At 40.6% G+C, this 21,575-nt stretch overlaps 1 protein-coding gene and 1 long non-coding RNA gene across 2 annotated transcripts in view; both read right to left on the bottom strand.

The window, feature by feature from the left end:
• Window positions 1-2,327: 2,327 nt before the first annotated feature.
• On the bottom strand, window positions 2,328-3,188 carry LOC149066811 (uncharacterized). Its single transcript, XR_016195421.1, has 2 exons — window positions 3,015-3,188; window positions 2,328-2,510 (listed from the first exon to the last, which is right to left on the bottom strand). It is a non-coding gene; the product is annotated as an uncharacterized LOC149066811 (long non-coding RNA).
• Window positions 3,189-3,270: 82 nt separating this feature from the next.
• LOC149066809 (P-selectin-like) overlaps window positions 3,271-21,575 on the bottom strand; it is a 28,408-nt gene continuing 10,103 nt past the window's right edge. The window contains exons 5-8 of the mRNA XM_089253103.1: window positions 10,329-10,520; window positions 9,842-10,216; window positions 4,935-5,114; window positions 3,271-3,467 (exon numbers count right to left, since the gene is read on the bottom strand). Coding sequence (XP_089109229.1) covers window positions 3,271-3,467; window positions 4,935-5,114; window positions 9,842-10,216; window positions 10,329-10,520 — 944 coding nt within the window. The remainder of the gene's footprint in view (window positions 3,468-4,934; window positions 5,115-9,841; window positions 10,217-10,328; window positions 10,521-21,575) is intronic.

Below are 21,575 nucleotides of genomic sequence, written 5' to 3'. Positions count from 1 at the left end.
GAGTGACTCATTAACGAGGTTTCACTGTATAACATATTAAAATGAAACTCAAATAATGTTGCGGGGGCAGCGTATTAAAGCTCACCGCAGGATGGAATGATGTAAGTGGAAATATCATGAGAGAGGATTGTCACACAAAAGACCTTTCATAGTATTTAGTCATCAATGGTTAACTCTTTAAGGGCGGTATTCACTGACATGGTTTAAACTATAGTCACAATTTTCGATAAGAGATCGACACGGATTGGTTAAATTTAGGTTTTTAATCAATCTATGTCGATCTCTTATGCAAGAATTGTGACTACCGTTTAAACCATGTCGGTGAATACGGCCCTTAGCAGCTTTCTTAAAAGGCTTTCTGTAGGTTCTTCTCAATATTAACGTGGAGGTGCGTCTGGTTTTTCTGTAGCATCGACAAGCCCAGATTATTTTGTAAAGTTAATTTATCAATACAACCCTTTTCCTTCGGCTGGGACCTACACTATAAAAAAAAGTTTTATGAAAAATTCTTTTATAAAACATAAAAATGCAACACCAATAAGCGCGTATCGGTGACATTCATCGAGCTTATATTGTTAGAGGGAGTATGACGTCTGCGGTCTCCGCTTTGGCAGTGCTGTGTCGCCAACGTCATTCGTCGGAAGATCACGTAATGAAAGAAATTATTCCAGAAGTAATGAAATATACAGTCAAACCTCGTTAGTGCGTCACCCGGTTAACACGCCACTCCGCTTACCAGGTCACTGTTTGGAAGTCCCAATTGTCCTGAGGCAGGAATTAGCACAGCTATGGCTTACTCCGTTTAACGAGTCACTCCGCTTACTAAATCATATTTTTGCTATCCCAAGAGTGACTCATTAACGAGGCTTGACTGTACATAAATAATAATTAATAAAAGAAATAACGCCAGAATTAATGAAGGAAAATTCCGGAATTGATGAAGGAAATTTTTCAGCATTAACGAAATAAATTATTCCAGTATTAATGAAATAAATAATTTAATCTATATATATATATATATATATATAGAGAGAGAGAGAGAGAGATGATTTCTCTCTTTTTTTATCTTTAAAACGAGGCATGTACAGTTCAGTACCCATTGAAATAAATGTACAGTGTATATTTATTTCAATGGGGAAATCGTTAGGCAGGAACTGTGTTATTCAACGAGTCACGTGATTTCCTTGCATTCGATGTTGGTCTTGCACAGCGGCTCGATGTAATACAGGCTCGGTGGTGCGAAAGTAACCAATAAGCCTGCTAGTTGTTTCTTCCAGATTGTGTAAAATATCTGTTATCAAACTTAGTAGATAATAGATTTTATATTATCTACTAAGTACTTTTTTATAGTGTTAGGTCTCCAGCCTTTATGTGCTTTCCTAGCACTATCCAACCCACACGGGTAAAAGGCTTGCATCCCGGCAGGGACAGAGCCCTTATGTACCACTGGGCGCACGCGCAATTTTACTCCCTGGTCATTGGGTTCAGCTAACCATTTTTTAGTCAAATGGCTAGTACGTAAGTTATGGTTAGTAAGTTATGGTTAGTAGTAGTTATTGTTGTGCGATTGGCGTTTGTCTGTCCGAATATTGTTGGAAGAATTGAATCTGAAATCGTCAGAACCACTGTTACCGAGGATTTGGGCAAACGTCAACTTTGTGCAATGCTTGTCCTTCAACATCTAAGCGACGAACAAAAACAACAGCGATTGAGTGGTGCGGCGACTTCATCGATTCGGCAGATAATGATGCTGCGTTTCTACAGTCAGGCCGGTTGTCCACTGGAAGCTACCACGAGCGAAAACAAGTCGCGTGTATGCGAGGACTGCCATAGCGTACTTGCGCATATAAGCGACTTGTTTTCGCTCCTGGTCGATTTCATTGGACGACCGACGTCAGTTATTACTGGAGACAAAAAAACTTGGTGTTTTCAGTAATATCAAACTTAAATGAAAATTAAACTTGCGGGACGCAGTTTCACGTCCGAAAACATTTCAACATGTCCCATCATTTTGTGGGTTTCCATTCCAGTTTTTACCCGATTTAAAACAGAATTTCATATTGATTCTATGCTTCACAGCAATGCACTGACATCTCTTACATTTTAGCTACCGCATGAACAAACATTGGCCGAGAAGTTTCACAAAGAAGCGCATATATAATAAGGAAGAATGAACGCTCATAAGGAATCATATCGGGCTGTTCATATTTTTAAAAATAGAGAGATGATTCACCCTAATTAACTGTCACACCTTGTATAGACCAATCTTTGCGATTAAAAAAAAATTCATGATGGCAACAGGTACATCTACAGAAAAATAAACTTACGGTCACACACAGGCGGCGTTTCAGACCAAACGCCGTTGCTCTGGCACGTCAGAGATCGCTGCCCGCTGAGAACATGGCCTTCTTCGCAACCGAATACGCAGTTCTGGCCAACCTGGCCAGGTGCGCACGTCCCTACGATGAAGCCATGTTCAGGGGCATAGAGGTTCGGACATGTCACTGCCCCTGTGTAATCAGAAAGAATACATAATTATACATCACAAATCACAGCAAAAAATATTCGAAGGTCATGTTATTAAGCCAGGGTCACACTCGTGTCAAAGGCTGGCACAATGCTTTCCAAGGTCGGTCATGGGCAACAACTAGCGAGGCGCCTCCACCATTGACAATGATCGTCAAATGTTGGAGGCTGGTCGAATGAAACGACCAATACCTTCTAGCTTCCATTCCCAGTCAACCAAGGCGCCACCTTCCTTCCCGATCTTCCAATCTGTCTGGCCACACACTGGTCGAAGAACCAGAGGGAAGTTACAATGTTCTTTAAGAAAATTTTAGTTAAGGAACATTGGGCCAAGCTGGGCCAGTGTGTAGCCAGCCTATACCGCAGCTGCTTTTGCGCATCCGGGGAAGGCAAACACTGGAAGTAAAGATTTGCGAATGACTAATGGGCCAGGCTTGACACGTGTATGGCGCTGGCTGAAATTATTCGAACCAACATGGCGAACTCACTTCTGCAAATTGGTTGTGACGAAGACCAGTACGAGCCGGTCTGGCAGATGAGAGTAGCCGGACCGACCAGCGTGTAACCCGAACTGCAGGTAAACGAACAGCTCTGACCTACGGACGCCCTCTCGCACGAGCCGGACACGTAACCATTGGCCGGTGCATTGATTGGTGGACATCTTGCTACTGCGGGAGAAAAAAATAAAAAATAAAGTGGTCATCATCATGCTTAACATGGCCACCAGTACCTCATTTTTTAATGCTAATAGGTTAGTTTACCTTCGCATACAGGAGGATAAGATGACCAAGATCCTACTGGTTGGCATATCAGTGTCGACTGCCCGACTAGGATGTAACCTGGATTACAGCTGTACATACAGCTCTGGCCGACCGTCGCCCCGGAACAAGACCCAGAGATAGCTGTGTTAGGGCCAGGTGTCAGTGTAGGACAGGTCAGGGCTAAAAGTAGGTGACACTCGTGAATCAAAATCATGGTTATTGGTGTTTACGTGGATTGATCCAAAAAACAAAGTAGCGTTCATAGATTTAGAACGTACGATAACCGCTAACAGCCAGATGATACGGGGGAAAAATTGGTCTCCTCCCGTTATATGGGGCGATCCTATTGACCTGCACTATTAGCCGCCCTGTCCTGACCAATCATCCTAGATCCGAGCCTGGTTGTTGGTAGCTATAAATTTCTATACGTTAGAGGTTCCATAGGAATAGTAACGTTGGAGTGTGTCTGGTTTTTCAGGTAGCTATAAATCTATGCGTTAGGGGAGTATTTATATTATTACGCTTGGACCACAACTAGGAATTTTTCCGCCCCCCACAACATTAAAGTTCCATCATTTAATAACGGTGTTCTTTGTTTCCACCTAAAACTAGTTCCGGCGCTGCTGCCAACGCTCCACTGAAAGCGCCTGTTTCCACTTCATTCGAAGCTGAAAATGCCTGCCTCAACTTTATTAGAAGCTGAAGATGCCTGCCAACCAGGGCCGTAACTGGGATTTTTGCCACTCCTAAACATTAAAATTCGATCATTTTATAGCGATGTCCTTTGTTCCCACCTAAAGCTGCCGCTTCTAAATTTGGCCGCCCGCGACAGTTGCCCCTTCCTTGCCCCCTGTTACGCCCAACTATCGCCATCTATTTGATGTGAATACATTTTACGCAACTGCTTCCTTTCACGCGAGAGATTTAAAACTGTTCTTTTACAGAATGACTATATGGACTAGTGTTTGCCAAAGTGGGCAATATCGCCCCCTGATGGATGATGGAATGGTCCATGGGAGAGGTTGAAGCTACGGGTATAACATAGGATCCTATGGGTTTGCTCGAGTTGGAGAGGGGCCGATGAGAGAAAAAAAATTCTGAAGAAGGGGGGCGATGGAACAAAAAGTTTGGGAAACTATATTATCAAAAGAAACGGTCCATATTATAGTTTCCCAAACTTTTTGTTCCATCGCCCCCCCCCCCCACAACTCAAGCAAACCCATAGGATCCTATGTTATACCCGTAGCTTCTACGTTCCCCTGGATCATTCCATCGTCCATCAGGGGGCGATATTGCTGACTTTGGGAAACACTGGTCCATATAGTCATTCTGTAAAAGAACAGTAACAGTTTCAAATCTCATTCTTGAAAGGAGCAGTTGGTTATATATTACCGAAAAGTATTGGCACTATATTATCGGAAGAAACGGTCCATATCATAGTCCAAACTCGGCAACTTCTCGCATGTTTGGCAGCATTTTAGTGAGGATTAGCGATGTCCCGTATTTAGGATCGCAATTTATTGTCGAAGAAATATGGTCAACCCAGTCCTACCCTTCTTTTTTTGGATCAGTCTTTTTTCTTTAGCATGAAATAAATTTTATTTTTGTCGTGATTCAAAATGAAAAGTGACAGATTTTTCACCAGACCTTGGCAAGTTGGCGGATTCCCTGACCACACTCCGTTCTCTCTGCAGGTTAGGACAGAGTCGCCGATTATCCTACCGTCGTTATTGCACCTGAAGACGCAACTTTGTCCAACTTGTCCTGGATTGCAGGTGCCAGTGATCGTCCCTCCCACCGGAGGCCGTAAGGATGGGCAAGCTGAAGCTGTTGAAGAGAACACTCGTTATGACTTGCAATGAAAACTATACTCTATTGATTATTACGATAAGAGATACTAACCCCCGGCCCGGCAAACATAGTTCGCCATACGGGGTTCCCCGAAGGGGGCATTTTGATTATTACGATAAACGTGACAAATCCGGCTATTAGGGGTCATTCAAGTAATACGTAAGCAGAATTGCAGCCATTTTTGACCTCCTCCCTCTTCCCTCGTCAGCAAAACACTGGACCCCCCCCCCCTTCAGCAGCTTAAAATATTTCATATCTTCAAAAACGGATGGTTAATGACGTAAGCAACCTTCAAACCCCCCCCCCCCCCCTGTCATCAAAAGTCAGCAAATCTGAAACCCCTCCTCCCTCGATGCTGACGTAATACTTGAATGACCCCCCTTACACATAATAACTGGATATTGTGCATGATCGAAGCTCATTTTGGTAAGTTTGATAAATTTCCCTAAATTTATTGCTTTTACCGGCGATTATGCATAGTACCCGAGCGTCGTAGGAAAAATTAATAAATACCAAAAATTATAACTTTTACCGGTGATTATGCGTAGTACCGAATTGCCGCGTCGTCGGTAAACATGATAAATAGTACTATATGATATACAAAACATGATAATCCATATATTTATTGTATCATTATATCGGGGTACGATCGTAAAATTTGTTACATTATATTGGGGTCCGACTATATTCATCGCACATAACAGACCTATTCGGAATATTTTTTATGTTTTTTTTTTCAAATTCACCAATTACACTAGGGCATAGTCACAGACAGAGGCAATAAATTTCAAGTATTTATCAAATTTACCAACGACACTTGGTTATTATGCATATTCGCCGGTGAAAGCGCAAAATTTACAAAACTCGCCAAAACGATAGTCAAGTATGCATTATAACCAGTTATTTATGTATAATAATCGATTAATCGCATTTACCGTAATATAAAATATTGTGATGAATCCGGTTATTATGCATAACCACCGATAAGTTTGATAAATTCATCAGTTTTACTGGTGATTATGCGTAATATCCAAACGTGTTGTAATATCCAAATAATGTTGGGAAATTCGTAAGTACTAAAAAATTATTACTTTTACCGGTGATTATGCAAAATACCCAAGGATCGTTGATACATTTTGTTAATGCTAAATAATTATCACTTTCACCGGTGAGCACACATAATAAATACCCAAGCGCACTTGGTGAATTTGATAAATAATTAAAATATTTACCGCCTTTACCGATCATTATGCATAATTAATAGGTGAATTTGATAAATCCGAAAAGAGAAATTTTTCAAATGAGTCTAACATTATATAATAATATAAATTAATCGATATGTTCTTTAAATGTAGTTTGGCCCCGATTTAACAAACTCCTATTTAATGAATTATCGGGGATTGGATTAGCACATTTATAAGCGAACCCCGAATTAACGAATCAGATAAAACCAAAATTCTATATCGTTAAATCGAGGAAGATCGCTTAGTTTCCCACAGGAATTTCTAAACATGCAGTACATTGAACTTCGTTATATCGGGGTCCAATTGTAGAATCCGTTAAATATTCGTTAAAATTAGTATCACTGAGGTCACAGTTATATTGAGGTCTCTTTGTATACGCGCTAGAACTTGTAAAAATGAAATAATTCGTTAAATCAAAGTCCGTAATATCGGGGAACGACCGTAAAATTCTTTAAATGAGAGTTCTTTATATCGAGTACAATTGTTAAGTTTGTTAAGTAGAAGTTTTGTTATCGTAAGAATTCATTAAATAGGAGTTTGTTGTATTGAGGTGTGATTGTACACGCCCAGACACTTGTAAAATTTCGTTAACTCAAAGAATTTGTCAAATGAGAGATCGTTATATGGGGGTTATGATCGTAAAATTTGTTAAATGAGAGTTCAATACATCGGGTCACGATCATAATATTTGTTGAAAAATAGTTCGTTATATCGAAGTTCGATTGTAGAATTCGGTTAGTAGAAGTTTGTAATATTGAGGTCTGATTGTAACCACACAAAAATTCTACGAAATCGTTACATCAAAGAATTTGTTGAATGAGAGTTCGTTATATCGAGGTCCGATTTCAGAATTCGGCAAACAGAATTTAATTATAGGAGCTATTTCGGGGATGTTCGGTAAAGTTCGTTAAATCAAAGTACATTATAGCCAGTTCAAACTCTGGTTCACAAGTACGGGCAAGTACTAAGGCAAGTATCACACTATAAAACTTTGATAAAAATTATTTTATAAAACTTGAAAAATGTGACAAATAAGCACATCTGCTACATTCGAGAGCGAACTTGACTAATCCGCCTATTGGTTGCACTTTCAAGTTTTATAAGCCAACTTTTATCAAACTTTTATAGTGTAATGCCGGCCTGAGTAATAAATCTTATCGCGGCAATATGATTTATCAAATTCACCAATACGAAATGACAATTATGCTCAATAACAGGCAAAGTGATGTATTTAGTGAATACTTATTTCATGATTACTTGGGTATTATGCATAGTGAACAGTAAAAAGTAATATTTTTAGTATTTATTAAATTTACCGACGACGCTTCGATAAAAGTATATTGGGGTCCGACTGTATTTATCAAACATACTATTGAGACTCGGTTGGGTATATTTTTTTCATATTTATCGAATTCACCAATTATGCATAATTACCTGTAAAAGCGATAAGTTTCAGGTATTTATCAAACTTAACAGGTACGCTTGGGTATTATGTGTAATCACCGGTAAAAATGATAATTTTTCAATATTTGTCAAACTCACGAACGACACTTGAATGGGTATTATTCATAATCGCCGGAGATGACTTTTTTAGTATTTTTCAAATTAATCAAACGACGCTTCAGTGTTATACATTATTGCCAGTAAAAGTAAGTATTAGTAAAAGTAATAAATATATCAAAATATCGAGATAAATTGCGAGTAGCATAATAGCCGATTTACCATATACGAGTAAAACGGTCTACGGAAAATTCACCGACCGCAGTTCGACACGAGTCAGTAAATGAGCGAGTAATTGCCGAGTGAGTGAATCAGTAAATGACGCAGTAATTAATGAGTGAGTGACAGAGTCAGCAAAATAGTGAGTGACCGACTGAGCGACCTAGAAATAGAGTAAATGACCGAATGAGTGAGTGTCGCGATGAACGACCCGGTGGTAGACTGAGAGATCTAATGAGTAAGCGAGTGACAGAATGAATGACCTAGGAAGTAAGTGCGAGACCTAGAGATCTAATGAGTAAGTGAGTGGCCTAGGAAGTAAGTGTGAGACCTAGAGATCTAATGAGTAAGCGAGTGACAGAATGAATGACCTAGGAAGTAAGTGCGAGACCTAGAGATCTAATGAGTAAGTGAGTGGCCTAGGAAGTAAGTGCGAGACCTAGAGATCTAATGAGTAAGTGAGTGGCCTAGGAAGTAAGTGCGAGACCTAGAGATCTAATGAGTAAGTGAGTGACCTAGGAAGTGAGTGCGAGACCTAGAGATCTAATGAGTAAGTGAGTGGCCTAGGAAGTGAGTGCGAGACCTAGAGATCTAATGAGTAAGTGAGTGACCTAGGAAGTAAGTGCGAGACCTAGAGATCTAATGAGTAAGTGAGTGACCTAGGAAGTAAGTGTGAGACCTAGAGATCTAATGAGTAAGTGAGTGACCTAGGAAGTAAGTGCAAGACCTAGAGATCTAATGAGTAAGCGAGTGACAGAATGAGTGACCTAGGAAGTGCGAGACCTGGCGATTGAGTGCGCGACATAGTAAGCGACCTTGTCAGAAAGTGATTAAGTGCGTGACAGAGTGAGCGACCTAGTGAGTAAGTTATCGACTTGGTGATTGAATTCGTGTGAGCAACCTAGTCAGTAAGTTAACGACCTGGTAGACTTAGAGATCTAATGAGTAAACGAGTGAGAGAATGATTGACCTAGGAAGTAAGTGCGAGACCTAGAGATTTAATGAGTAAGTGAGTGACCTAGGAAGTAAGTGCGAGACCTGGCGATTGAGTGCGCGACATAGTAAGCGACCTAGTCAGTAAGTAATTAAGTGCGTGACAGAGTGAGCGACCTAGTTAGTGACAGAGTGAGCGACCTAGTTAGTGACAGAGTGAGCGACCTAGTTATCGACAGAGTGAGAGACCTAGTGAGTAAGTTATCGACTTGGTGATTGAATGCGAGTGAGCAACCTAGTCAGTAAGTTAACGACCTGGTGAACGAGTGCGTGCGGCAGAGTGAGCAACCTTGTTAGTGACAATGAGCGACCTAATGAGTTAGTGATAGAATGAATAATCTCGTCAGGGTATAACAGAATATGAAACTTGGTGAGTGAGTGACAGAGTGAATGAGTGATAGAATGAGCTGACTAGTGACTGACTGAGTGACCTTGTGAATCCACATCCATATTTTTATGGGCATCTTTTTCTCAGCCACCTCGTTGGGCATTTTGCCTGTTGTGGCGTTGTATTTGTATTTGAATGAGTGAGCGAGAGCGAGCTGGCTCTATATAGTGACCAGTAAATTCGCTCATTCTTTCACTCACTCTTTGACTTGCTCCCGTGACCAGCCATTCACTCATGTCAAACTAATGTTAGTGAATTGTTTGTAGGTTAACTTTCCCGGCGATAAATTTTGCATTCGGCGAATTGTTGTCGGTGAATTTTCCGGACACGGTGTTCAAACTTTGAAAAATGTCACTTACATTCGCAGTACGGTACATTCCCGGACCACGCGCCATTACTTCTGCAAGTCAGGGTCGAATCCCCTATTAAACGATATCCAGCGTCGCAGGTGAAGTAGCACCTCTGGTTGACTTGTCCCGGTGCGCAAGTACCTGAAGTAGAGCCCCGGACCGGCGGGAATAGGGACTGGCACGTGACCGCTCTCTGGCACGACGGCGGCGTCGATGACCACTGGCCGCTGTCGAGGCAGGTGACGGTAGCAGTGCCGGTGAGCGTGAACCCGGAGTTGCAAACGACGGTGCATGACCGGTCAGGGATCCCGGGATCGCACGTTCCGCTCGTGGTGCCTCCTCCGTTGTTTACATGGATGCTCGGACACTGACGTGATGGGCTACCTGGTGAAAAAGTATCGAAAGGAAACGTTATAAAATATGATCAAAATCAAGCAATGCACATGTGACATGCTCACGGACATAGGTGGAGACATCAACTCGGGTAGGTGCTCACCTATGCAAGTCGGCAAGTCGTCGGACCAAAGATTGTTCTCCTGGCATACTAATATGCGTGTCTCGGACGGTCTGTACCCGCTTATGCACACCAGCTGGCACGTGTCGCCTGCATTCGCCTCAGCGCAAACACCCACCAGCCTGCCGCCGGATGGAGCCACCAGAGTCGGGCAATGATCGCTGTCTTGAGAACCTTTTGAAGACACACAATATTAGTCAACAATTGATTACTTATTTAGATTTTGTACAATTTTTTAGTATGATATTGGTAGGATTTTAACTAAGCTTCTGGAGCAATCGGGGTAATGCTCCAGGGTTCCAAGCTCCAGCACAGGACTAATCAAGTGTGGAAAGATGGCCTTCATGTGACATCCTGACAATCAAATATTTGTGTAGCGCATCTATCGGCAAAAATTGAAACATATATTTTTCTGAACAGAAAAAAAAAATCCCGATTAACTTCTCCACAAAAACTTATTCAGATATACCAGTTTCTTAGAATTTTATTGATTTTTAAACTATTCAAGTATTTATGGGACACCCTGTATTATACGAATGCTAGTGACTGTATGGAATTGTAATACTTGATAAAATTATAAAATAAATTTTGTCAATAATGCCCCCCCCCCACAAGGATGGGGCTGGCATTGCTCCAGCCCTGGGGAACGGGACGATTATCATATTTTTGTTTCCATGCTATATATCATAGTTTCCCAACCTTTTTCGTCCCACACATCGCCCCCTTCTTCAGAATTTTTTTTCTCTCATCGCCCCCAACGCAATTTAACCCATAGGATCCTGTTATACTCGTAGATTCTATCGCCCCCTGGAACTTTCCATCGCCCCCAAGGGGGTGTTAACGCCCACGTTGGGAATCACTGCTATATATTAAGTATAGAAGGCCCGTGAAAAGTCTGGTTTAGGGACCCGCAAGCCTAGGGGGCGGCCCCGCTCCGGGATGTGAGAGGGCCATGTCACCTCCTCCCCAAATACAATTTTGCGTCTAAAATATCTCTCCCCACCAGATTTTAGCTGATTTCTGGGTGGTGTTGAGGCAACGTGGTTGAAAATCAGTGCCTTTGTTTAAGGGTGTGCACATAACCCGTCCATTTGGTTCTTTGTACGTGTAATAACAACTTTAGTCAATTGCCCTCAAAATTAAAGGATTGAATTTTCAACGTATGCCCCCAAAGGGTCGATTGTCCCGAGTTTTATTTTTGTCATTGTAGTTGATGAAGGGGGGAGGGATGGATCTTGGAAGTACTCAGACATGTTATTTAGTAACCAGTAATCATACGCAAAAAAAATTAGTGCAATTCGTTCAGGAAATTGAAAGAGTGACCAAAAAACTGTGTTTATGCGCATGCCAGAAATATTTTTGTTAGCGTCATCTGCTGTTGTTTAAAAACATTAATACAAGATATACAGAAGACTGGACGTTGTGAAGATATTTATTATTTGAGATGTTAACTTTTTTAAGGAAGGAAAAACTCATCTCTGCAGGGAGTCGAACCCGGGTCCCTCGATTGCCGGACGAGTGCTCTGACCACTAAGCTACAGAGGAGATATAGATTTTCCTTCGCTAGAGCGTATATGTGCCGAACGGAACCGTGCAATGGACGGTGAACCGATCAGCTAATAGCTCATGGACGACGAGCCACCAGATGGCTATATATATCACATGAATGTCGCTCTCAACTTGTTAATACAAGATATACAGAAGACTGGATGTTGTGAAGATATTTGTTATTGGAGATGTTAATTTTTTTAAGGAAAAACGGTTCCGTTCATCAGATATACGCTCTAGCGAAGGAAAATCTCTATCTGCTCTGTAGCTTAGTGGTCAGAGCACTCGTCCGGCAATCGAGGGACCCGGGTTCGATTCCCGGTAGAGGCAGAGATAATTTTTTAAATAAGGAAAAAACTCAACAACTCAAATAATAAATATCTTCACAACGTCCAGTCTTCTGTATATCTTGTATTAACAAGTGGAGAGCGACATTCATGTCATAAAAACATTAATATTTAAATGCATATTATTATTGTTTCTGTATTCTTTTGGAATAATTTGTGTTTCAAGTTATTACTTCGATGAAATTTATCTCAGTTGAGCTCAATTATAGAGGAATTTGTTATAATAACATATCAGTTAATATATATATGTAGTAAGATTTGCTTATAATAAAGTCGGAAAAAAATTTAATGCAACCTTCTTTCTTGCCATAAAAACTTGAAAAATGCTGCGTTTAAACGAAGTAACACATTCCACATGCATGAGACGCACTTTTTCAGTAATCTGAACTTTCTTAAAATGGATAGATTAAAATAATATATCTTAATACAGGTTGAAAATTTAATTAAAATCCCACATAAGTAAATTTACATCAACAAAAATGTCAAAAATGTGTCAATCGTTGCTTTTTTTTCTGGCTATTTTTGCTGACTCTGAATGTTTCGCGTTTGAAAGATCATTGCCAAGTAGGCATTGCTTTTCTTGTGTAAGTAAGAACAAAAATTTTCGTCTTAATGCATTTTTTCGAACAATTTGTAGGAAATTTACGAACTTTGAGTTATCTCGAATTTTTTGATTCTCTCTCACTTTTTTATCTTTCAACCAATTGCAGAGCTACAATTTTTGAAGCAACGAGCAGCGTTTTGCACTTGGACATCCTCGAAATTAATTTGTTGCACACGATGAGCCCGTCACATCTAACATCTGAACCTAGCTTGAGAATGGTACTAAAGGTGGTTTGGAGGTTACATATTCTATCTTGGGAATAAATAACCTCATTCCTTTCTTCTTAATAAAGGTTTTTTTCTAACAAAATAAATTTAACAGAGAAAAGTATGAAAAAAAGAAGCGAAATGGGATTTTGCAGTATCGAAAACAGCCCTATTAGAACGTCTTCCAAGTAAAGAAGCAACACATTATCAGTTGCAAAAATATAGATAAGATTACAAAGAAATTCGTGACATTTCTATGTTTGGAAATCAGTCGAGAATTCGTTATAGGCGTACTTTGTTGAAATCGGTGTTCGTTATAATCAATCAAAATAGCATAGACAAGAAACATGAAATATACGGGACACGGGAAAATTTCGTTAGATGCGGAAATTCATAATATCCGTGTTCGTTATAAGCTAGTCCGATTGCACTTGTTTCTTTTCTTTGCAGTGGAATAATTTGGTTTCGTTTGTAGGTGGTTCTCCGAACTTTTGCGTGCCAAAATGTATTGGTTTCGTTTTCAAGCGGCATCGATGTTGGACTTTAAACCCTGCTTTCTAAATTTTACACGAAAACATTTTGGTCATATTTTTTCACTTATAATCGTTATTTTTCATCAATTTCTCAATAATTTACAAAATTGATTGTTTTGATAAGTTACCATTTATAAAATAATCGGATACAGTTGGATATCGGTTAATACGATGCTTCTTCTGCCTTTCTGAATCTGAATCATTAAAATAACATTAAAAAAGAAAAACTTGGTGCCCGTTGCAATATATTTCGTAGAGATTATTCACTATGTTTTGAATAAAGGAAATGGGACTGGGCAAATTACCCGACAAAACGCATTGCATGCTCAGGCAGGCGCGGATTCAAAGGTGGGGGGAAGATATCGTCCATGCTAAGAGTAGAAAAATATTGGAAAATTTGTCTGTCCCGTGAAATACAGGACGATATGATGAATATAAATACAACGCCAAAACAGAGGCAAAATGAAGTGGCTGAATAAAAGATGCCCGTAACATAATTGTGAAGCTACACAGTTCGTCATGAGTCGCTACATAAGTCACCTCTCGCGACATATCACCCTAGATCAACACTGGCCCCTGTTCCATTCGCTGCTGAAAACTTCTGTCTTAGCCTCCTTTGTAGCTGAATACGCCTGTCTTTGATTCCTTCACAGATGAAAATGCTTGCCCCGCTTCGATCAGAGCTAAAGATAGTCTGCCTCGGTTTCATTCGCAGCTGCAGATGTCTACTCCATTTGCGGCTGAAAATGTCGGCCTCGAATTCCTTCAAAGCTGAATATGTCAGCCTTAGTTGCCGTTCACAGCTGAATATGTCAGCCTTAGTTGCCGTTCACAGCTGAATATGTCAGCCTTAGTTGCCGTTCACAGCTGAATATGTCAGCCTTAGTTGCCGTTCACAGCTGAATATGTCAGCGTTAGCTGTCTTCACAAATGAAGATGCTTGCCCCAATTCGTTCACAGCTAAAGATGTCTGCCTCGGCTTCATTCGCAGCTGCAGATGTCTACTCAATTTGCGGCTGAAAATGTCGGCCTCGAATTCCTTCAAAGCTGAATATGTCAGCCTTAGCTATCTTCACAAATGAAGATGCTTGCCCCAATTCGTTCACAGCTAAAAATGTCTGCCTCGGCTTCATTCGCAGCTGCAGATGTCTACTCAATTTGCGGCTGAAAATGTCGGCCTCGAATTCCTTCAAAGCTGAATATGTCAGCCTTAGCTATCTTCACAAATGAAGATGCTTGCCCCAATTCGTTCACAGCTAAAGATGTCTGCCTCGGCTTCATTCGCAGCTGCAGATGTCTACTCCATTTGCAGCTGAAAATGTTGGCCTCGAAATCCTTCACAGGTGAATATGCCAGCCTTGTCTTCCTTCTCAGTTTAAGATGTTGCTGTGGCATAAGTAGATCTCCGAGAAGTAAGTGAAAAATATCGATGAAACTTGATCTGGGTACTTCACCAAGTGTCACATATCACAAAAAAGAAGAGGGACGAAAGACAATTCGTTTGCTGTCTGAGTAAGGATAATCTGTCTAATAACATTGGATAACATTTTACGTGAATAATGTTTTTGAGACATTAACATATAAAATGTGAAAAAAAAGTAATTCACGAGATGTATCTGTCGACAACAATGAAAGTGCGTCCGTCACGAAAATACATGATTCTGAGCATTTTTGACATACTGAACACGAATATCACCATGAAAAAGTTCTATCGGCCTTTTTTGGAGATATTACCATGCATAGGTTTGTTAAAACAAAAAGTGCAATAAAATTCCCGATGTTCGCGGTAGCGAACGCCGATAAGATTCTCGCCCAAGGTACAAAAGGATGTTTAGAGGTGTCGCGAGTTCGATATCCGTTCATCCTTATCAGAAACCTTCCTGATGCGGGGGTACAACAGAAACGGCGACAACATGACCACAGGAAAAACATTGCTACCGCAGGGAGTCCCACATCGAGGGGTAAACCTCTCGGTAAGCATGAAAAGGCTTCCGTTCGGAATCGGCAGAAAATTGTAGGTCTCAGTTTAAAAAGCCCTCGTGTGCAGAAAATGACAGTAGTGCGAAAAAAATGATGGAAGTCCGACATGAAAATACACAATTCCGAGTAGTTTTCGATCTTCTGAACACGTATGTCATCATGTAAAACTTCTATCGGCTTTTTTATCCGAGATTACGATTAGGATGAATGAACTATTTAGTACCGTAATATATTTGTAATTTTAATGTATATTAATATGGGTTAGGGCAAACGATCTGTCTTTCTGAAATTGACTCATTTTCACCGAAAAAATGATTCAGCGTGAGGGCAATTGACCCACATCCGTTTTGTAAGCGTTAAAACGTGCGCAGTTTAGTCGCGATGCACTTCTTCCGTAATGGAAAAGAAGGACATCCTTCATTAACTATCGAATCACGGACAGCAAAGGCATCATGGGAATATGGCTCGCAATATTGAACTAAATGTGTCTAAGCTTTTAGTTTCGATCACTTTGTTTTTTGTTCCAAGTGTCTAGACGTACTCGATCATTTATTTTATGTCTTTGAAAACTTTACTTAATATTATTACTGTAATATATCTTAAATATATCCATTACGCATGTAACTTGACGATCATTAATCTTGCGATCCAGACAGTTTTGGATCGTTTCAGATTGCTGATGGATTTCTATATTCCGTACGGGATATTGGGAATAAACAGTGATATGCGTATGCAGGGTGATGCCTCAAGTCCCTTGGATAAAAATTACTGGTGAAGCATTGATCCCACAGCAAAAGTGTTCAGCGTTTTGGAGAGTGTGGGCCACTTCATTGGTTTGAAAATGTGTTACGGGTCACTTCATTCCTTTCAAAATGTGTTGCGGGCCACTTACGTGATCTGCAAATGTGCCGCGGGTTGCTTAAGTGATCTGGGAATGCATCGCGGGTCACTCAAATGATCTGTAAATATACGACGGGTCACTTGAGTAAACGGAAAATGTGTCACAGGCCACCTTGGTGACGCGGAACTGCACCACGGGCCACTTAAATACTCTGAAACTGTCGCTGGTCACTTGAGTGATCTGCAAATGCGCCGCGGTTATAGTAGAACTGCAACGCGAGTAACTTGAATGATGTGGAACTGCACAGCGGGCAGTTTAGGAATTGAATTTTCAAAATAAAATGCATTAAAAACAGCTTCCGTGCATGATAAAATGCCATGACATCAATGTAATTGAATAAAAATTGATTAAAAATAAAGGAAACTGTTCAATTCATGAAATGAAGCCAAAGGTTGAGATTTAACTGACTCAATATTATTTAAAATTAAATTTTAATTAAAAAAAAATTTGGTAAACTTAAATTTTAAAATTTAATTTAAAATAATATTAAGTGAATGAAATCTCAACCATTTCGTGAATTGAATATGAATTGTATTTTATCATTCGCGCCAGCGGTTTTTGATGAATTTTTTTGAAAATTTACAAAAAATTTAGTATGTAAAGATATGTAAAACTTTATACCCTCCCCCAGCATGGGATAGCACATACAATCAAGAACATGTGTAATAAACTTGGAAGAAATCGATGTGGCTGTATCGATGCTGACATACATATATATATATATATAGTATTTTTAATGATATTTCTATTAAAGCATAGTTTTTCACAATGTTTAAAAGTATGAGACTCCTTAAAAACGTGATTATTATTTTTTTTTTGGTTCGCATCAGGGGAGACGGGGAAAACAACTTTTTGTGTGTAATTGAATTTTTTAGGGCAGAGTGACCAAATAAAAGGTGTTTTTTTTTTAATTTCGATAACTCGAGCCCGGAAGTTCAGGCAAAATGCCATTTTGACTATTTTCAAACTCAAACTTTTTTTGTAAAAATGTTTTTTTTTTTTAGTTTTTCTTGCCATAAATGCGTATTTCGATATTGTTTTATGATTATTCGTGAATTTTAGAGGATTCATTCTGTAAAACTTAGATATTTTCAGCTTTGAGCGCTTCAAAATAATTTTTATGTTTGAAATCTCTCCAACCCTTAGTACGAACCGATTAAGGTTGGTCGTGCACTGGAAGCTACCAGAAGCGAAAAGTAGTCGCTTTCATGCGCAGGACTACTGTAGCGGTCCTGCGCATACATGCGACTTGTTCCTAGACTTGTTTTCCCTACGCAGTAGCTTACAGTGGGCGACCGGCCTGTAAGGGTGCTGCTCATAGGCACCTGATTGTCATCAAAATGGATGGGTATAAATTGTCCTGTCTGATTTTCATCATTGCACGTAATAAAAGATAGGGGAGGGGGATGATTTCGCGACTTCTCAAACGTTATTTAAGTAATTATGTGTAAAAATTATGTTCTATTTTGTTAAGGAATCGGAAAAGCGATCAATGTGTTGATGCGGAGCGAGAAGAAATGCTTTTACTACCGCCCTCTGTTGTTGACTTAAAACACTCATTTCTGAATATTAAAATTATTTTTGTCTTCTTTTTTTTAAGAATGTATTGCAAGTTATTATATCGATAAGATTTATGATAGTTAAGCTCAATCACAGTGAAATTTGATGCAGGCAAATATCGGTTATTTATTTTTATCTTATTTTGTTGCGTCGAACAAATATCGTTAACTTTCAAAGCAGTTTAAGTTTCGATTTTCTGCGAGTCAAAATAAATCAGTTTGCTTTCAGTGACATCTATCTTTGACTTTGAATACGATTGTCTAATATTACACATTTTAACACATTACACACTTCTGGGCTCTTAATATGCAATCTTTTGCAATATGAATGACATATCTGAGGTCCACTAAATAATTTTTCTAATTGACCTCTAGGATTAACGGTTCACCAGTAAGCCGCGGCAAGGGGGAGTTAGCTATGCACCCTATATGAATCATTGCTCCGAAAATGTTTTACCATAGCTTACAGTTAAGGCAGAGATTTTTTGAGGTGCGAGTACAGTGGATTGTCATCATCATCAGAAAATAAGCAGCTGTAAGATCAGACTAAAATCAGAATAATAACCATCCTTTTCATGCAACTTGTATGTGATATTTAATTGTGATGTCCATCAATACACCTTGAGTATGAAATCGAGCACTATTTGCAGCTTCAATGAGCATAGAGTGGTGCTCATGCGAAATAGTTTGAAGGTGAGAAAATAGGTTGAGAAGTCTGTTTTAGAGGAAATATTGGTATAATTACAGTATATGACGTGTTAGTACCCGTGATATAAAACTTAAGGTATCCGACTACGTTGAAAATGCCATTTTGGAAGAAAATATGGTTTTTTATTTTTTTTTATTTTTTATAAAAGCCCTATTTGTTGTGATTCCAAAACGGGCCTTGTTTTTTTTATATGATGCTTAGAATCAAAACGTTCACTTTAGTGTTGCGTTTTTACGTACAAGTAATACGCGAATAAAGACTTTAAACGTGTTTTACGAAGAATGCTATTTTTGACATTTTACTTGAGTTCGTGACATGATTTGCAAAAATTGATTCATTGCATCCTTACGAAATTGTAATGTTATAAGGGGACGTCGTGTAGGAGGTGCGTCTCTTTTCCGGGAGATGGCGGAATAGTTCTAAACCCTTGATATTGGAGGGGTGTCCAATTAAAGCACGAAACTGCGGAACTTAAAGAAGAAGGCTTTATTTCGAAGCACACTCAAAACAGACAACCGTACAGAACGGAAGCCACATTCCAACTCACGTTCTCTTCTCTTGGAAGATAGATTTTCTCTTCTCAACTTCTTTTAACAACGTATAAACAAACAAAACGCATTAGGTGCTGTAAGGCCACAGAGAGTTAGTAAAAATATCCATACTGGGAAAATAGATTCGTTACAATCTCCCCCTCTGGCTCCGACGACGTCTCGGCGAGGAGCCAGTAAGAGCCATCTTTCCTTCGGGAGTAGTTCCTGACGAACAGAACGGGAAGCTCCGGGCAACTGCTGACACTCTTGTGTCAGGTCGAAGTTCAGTTTTCGAGTCACACCGGTTCTGGGGACGTCGACTAGGGTTCGGATGCACTTTTGAAGAACGCCGCTCTCTTGGAATCCGGGTAACCACGGTTGTGGTCTCAGCATCTCGTAATGGAGTCAACTCCCCTTCGAATCGGTACTGCGTTAAGGGATTCAAGACGAGTTCTTGTTTCCTCCCGTTCAGGAAATCTTCAGCTTCCTGAGTAGATTCAACGTTTTCAATGATCTTATCCAAAACATCATTCCCACTTTGGGACTCGCGGAGAGTCCGTGAACTCTTCTCCACTACAATGAAGTTGAACAGCTCACTCTGCTTGGCTCCTTTACCAATTGGGCTGGATAGTTTATCAGCGTGGCTGCCTGGACAGTTACGGGCAATATGACCACGATTTTCACACTGGTAACACACTGATCCCAACATCTTCGGGCAACGTGTCCACGTCGACCGCAGCTATAGCAAGCATGCCTTCCTCGCGAGGTCGAGCGAGAATTTGAAACACAACACTTTTCGTAGTCTTCTCTAGGGCCACCTTCACAGCGGTGTACCCTCTCATCACCACTCTTGTTGATCTGGTGCTTGAGAAAAGGTCTTCCTCCCCCTAACTTGGAGCATCTATGGGATTCTTCTGAGAAGGAATAAAGTTCTCGCTGCTCGATGAAAGGTATCGGGCCTCCCCCTGGCTTGAAGCATCGCTTGAACTCCGCCGGGGATGAGTCAAGTTCTCGTTGCTGAGAAGTAAGGTGGGTACCTTTATCTTCACGAAGTCGACACGATTGTGACTCAGCAGGTAGTGCCAGGAGGGCACTGCTTTCAGATGGGCCTTCGACGAACGGATGTCGCTTCTCAGGAGCTTCAGAGAAGTACCACTTTCCTTGCTGAACATCCAAGACGATTCCAGCATCACTGAGAAAGTCGGTACCGAGGAGGGTTCGGTTTTCTCTGGCCTGTGGTAGCACCATCATCTCGGTGGGAATCACTTTACCTTGGACGTTAATGTCCACAGTCGTAGTTAGGACTTCGGCTCTACGAGCATATCCATCGGCTAGTCTCATAACGATAGTCTTGCGGGAAAAGGGCAAGCCATGTTCTTGTAGGAGATGGTATAGCTTCTCCCCTGCCACTGAATGTGTGGCACCCGTGTCAGCACACACTGCTCCGCGCCTGTTACAAATAATCACTTCGATAGCATTTTTTTGACGTCTCTCAGTTGAGAAACTGTAAAAGTCCAACTCGTCGACACTAACTTCTGGGGTGTTCGTGGCAGGACTGCACGTTCGACATCGGGACTTGACGACACCGGGTTCTCCGCACCCGTAACATCTTAGGATATGACTGCTACTGGCATCTTTCGATTCCATATTAGGATGGGATGATAAACTGTATAAGTCCAAAGCGTTGACACTGGGTCCTGGTCTATCCGTTGGAGGATTACACGTTCGGCATCGGGACTTGGTAACACCAGATTCCCCACAACCATAACATCTTAAGACAGGATGACGTCCTGCATCTTCCGATTCCGGATTCGCACGTTGATTAGAATGAAAGTCTCTTTGTCGCACTGGGGACCTAAGTGGTTCATGTTGCTTTGACTGCAACTTCTTCCTCTCACATTGTATCTCGCTCGTTTTGTTTCGAAGGTTATCATAAGCATCAAGCTTCTCCACGATTTCATCAGGGGTAGTCCACTCACTCCAAACATCCAGAAAATGTTCTTTTACTTCGGGTGGAATCCTCTTCTTCATATGATCCGAAATCATCAGATCTTTCAGCTCGTCAAAGTTGCTAATGTTCAGTTCGGACAGCCAGCCTTCGAAATAACTTTGGATCTCAAAGTGATAGTCCTTCCAGGTACTTCCAGGTGATTTTCTGTGCGTAGAGAAGAGCTGCCGGAACCTTTCCGCACTCAGCTTGAAACGGCGTAAGAGAACCTCCCGGATGTGGTCGTAATCATGGGCCTTATCTTCAGGTTCTCGAGCAATGAGTTTAGCAACTTCATTCGGCAAAACTCCCAGCAGATATGCAA

This window comes from Pholcus phalangioides, unplaced genomic scaffold, assembly GCF_987345545.1.
Source record: "Pholcus phalangioides strain wild (caught in Gottingen) unplaced genomic scaffold, Ppha-v1.0 ptg000032l_1, whole genome shotgun sequence".
NCBI lineage: Eukaryota > Metazoa > Arthropoda > Arachnida > Araneae > Pholcidae > Pholcus > Pholcus phalangioides.
This window is presented reverse-complemented; position numbering and strand designations above follow the sequence as displayed.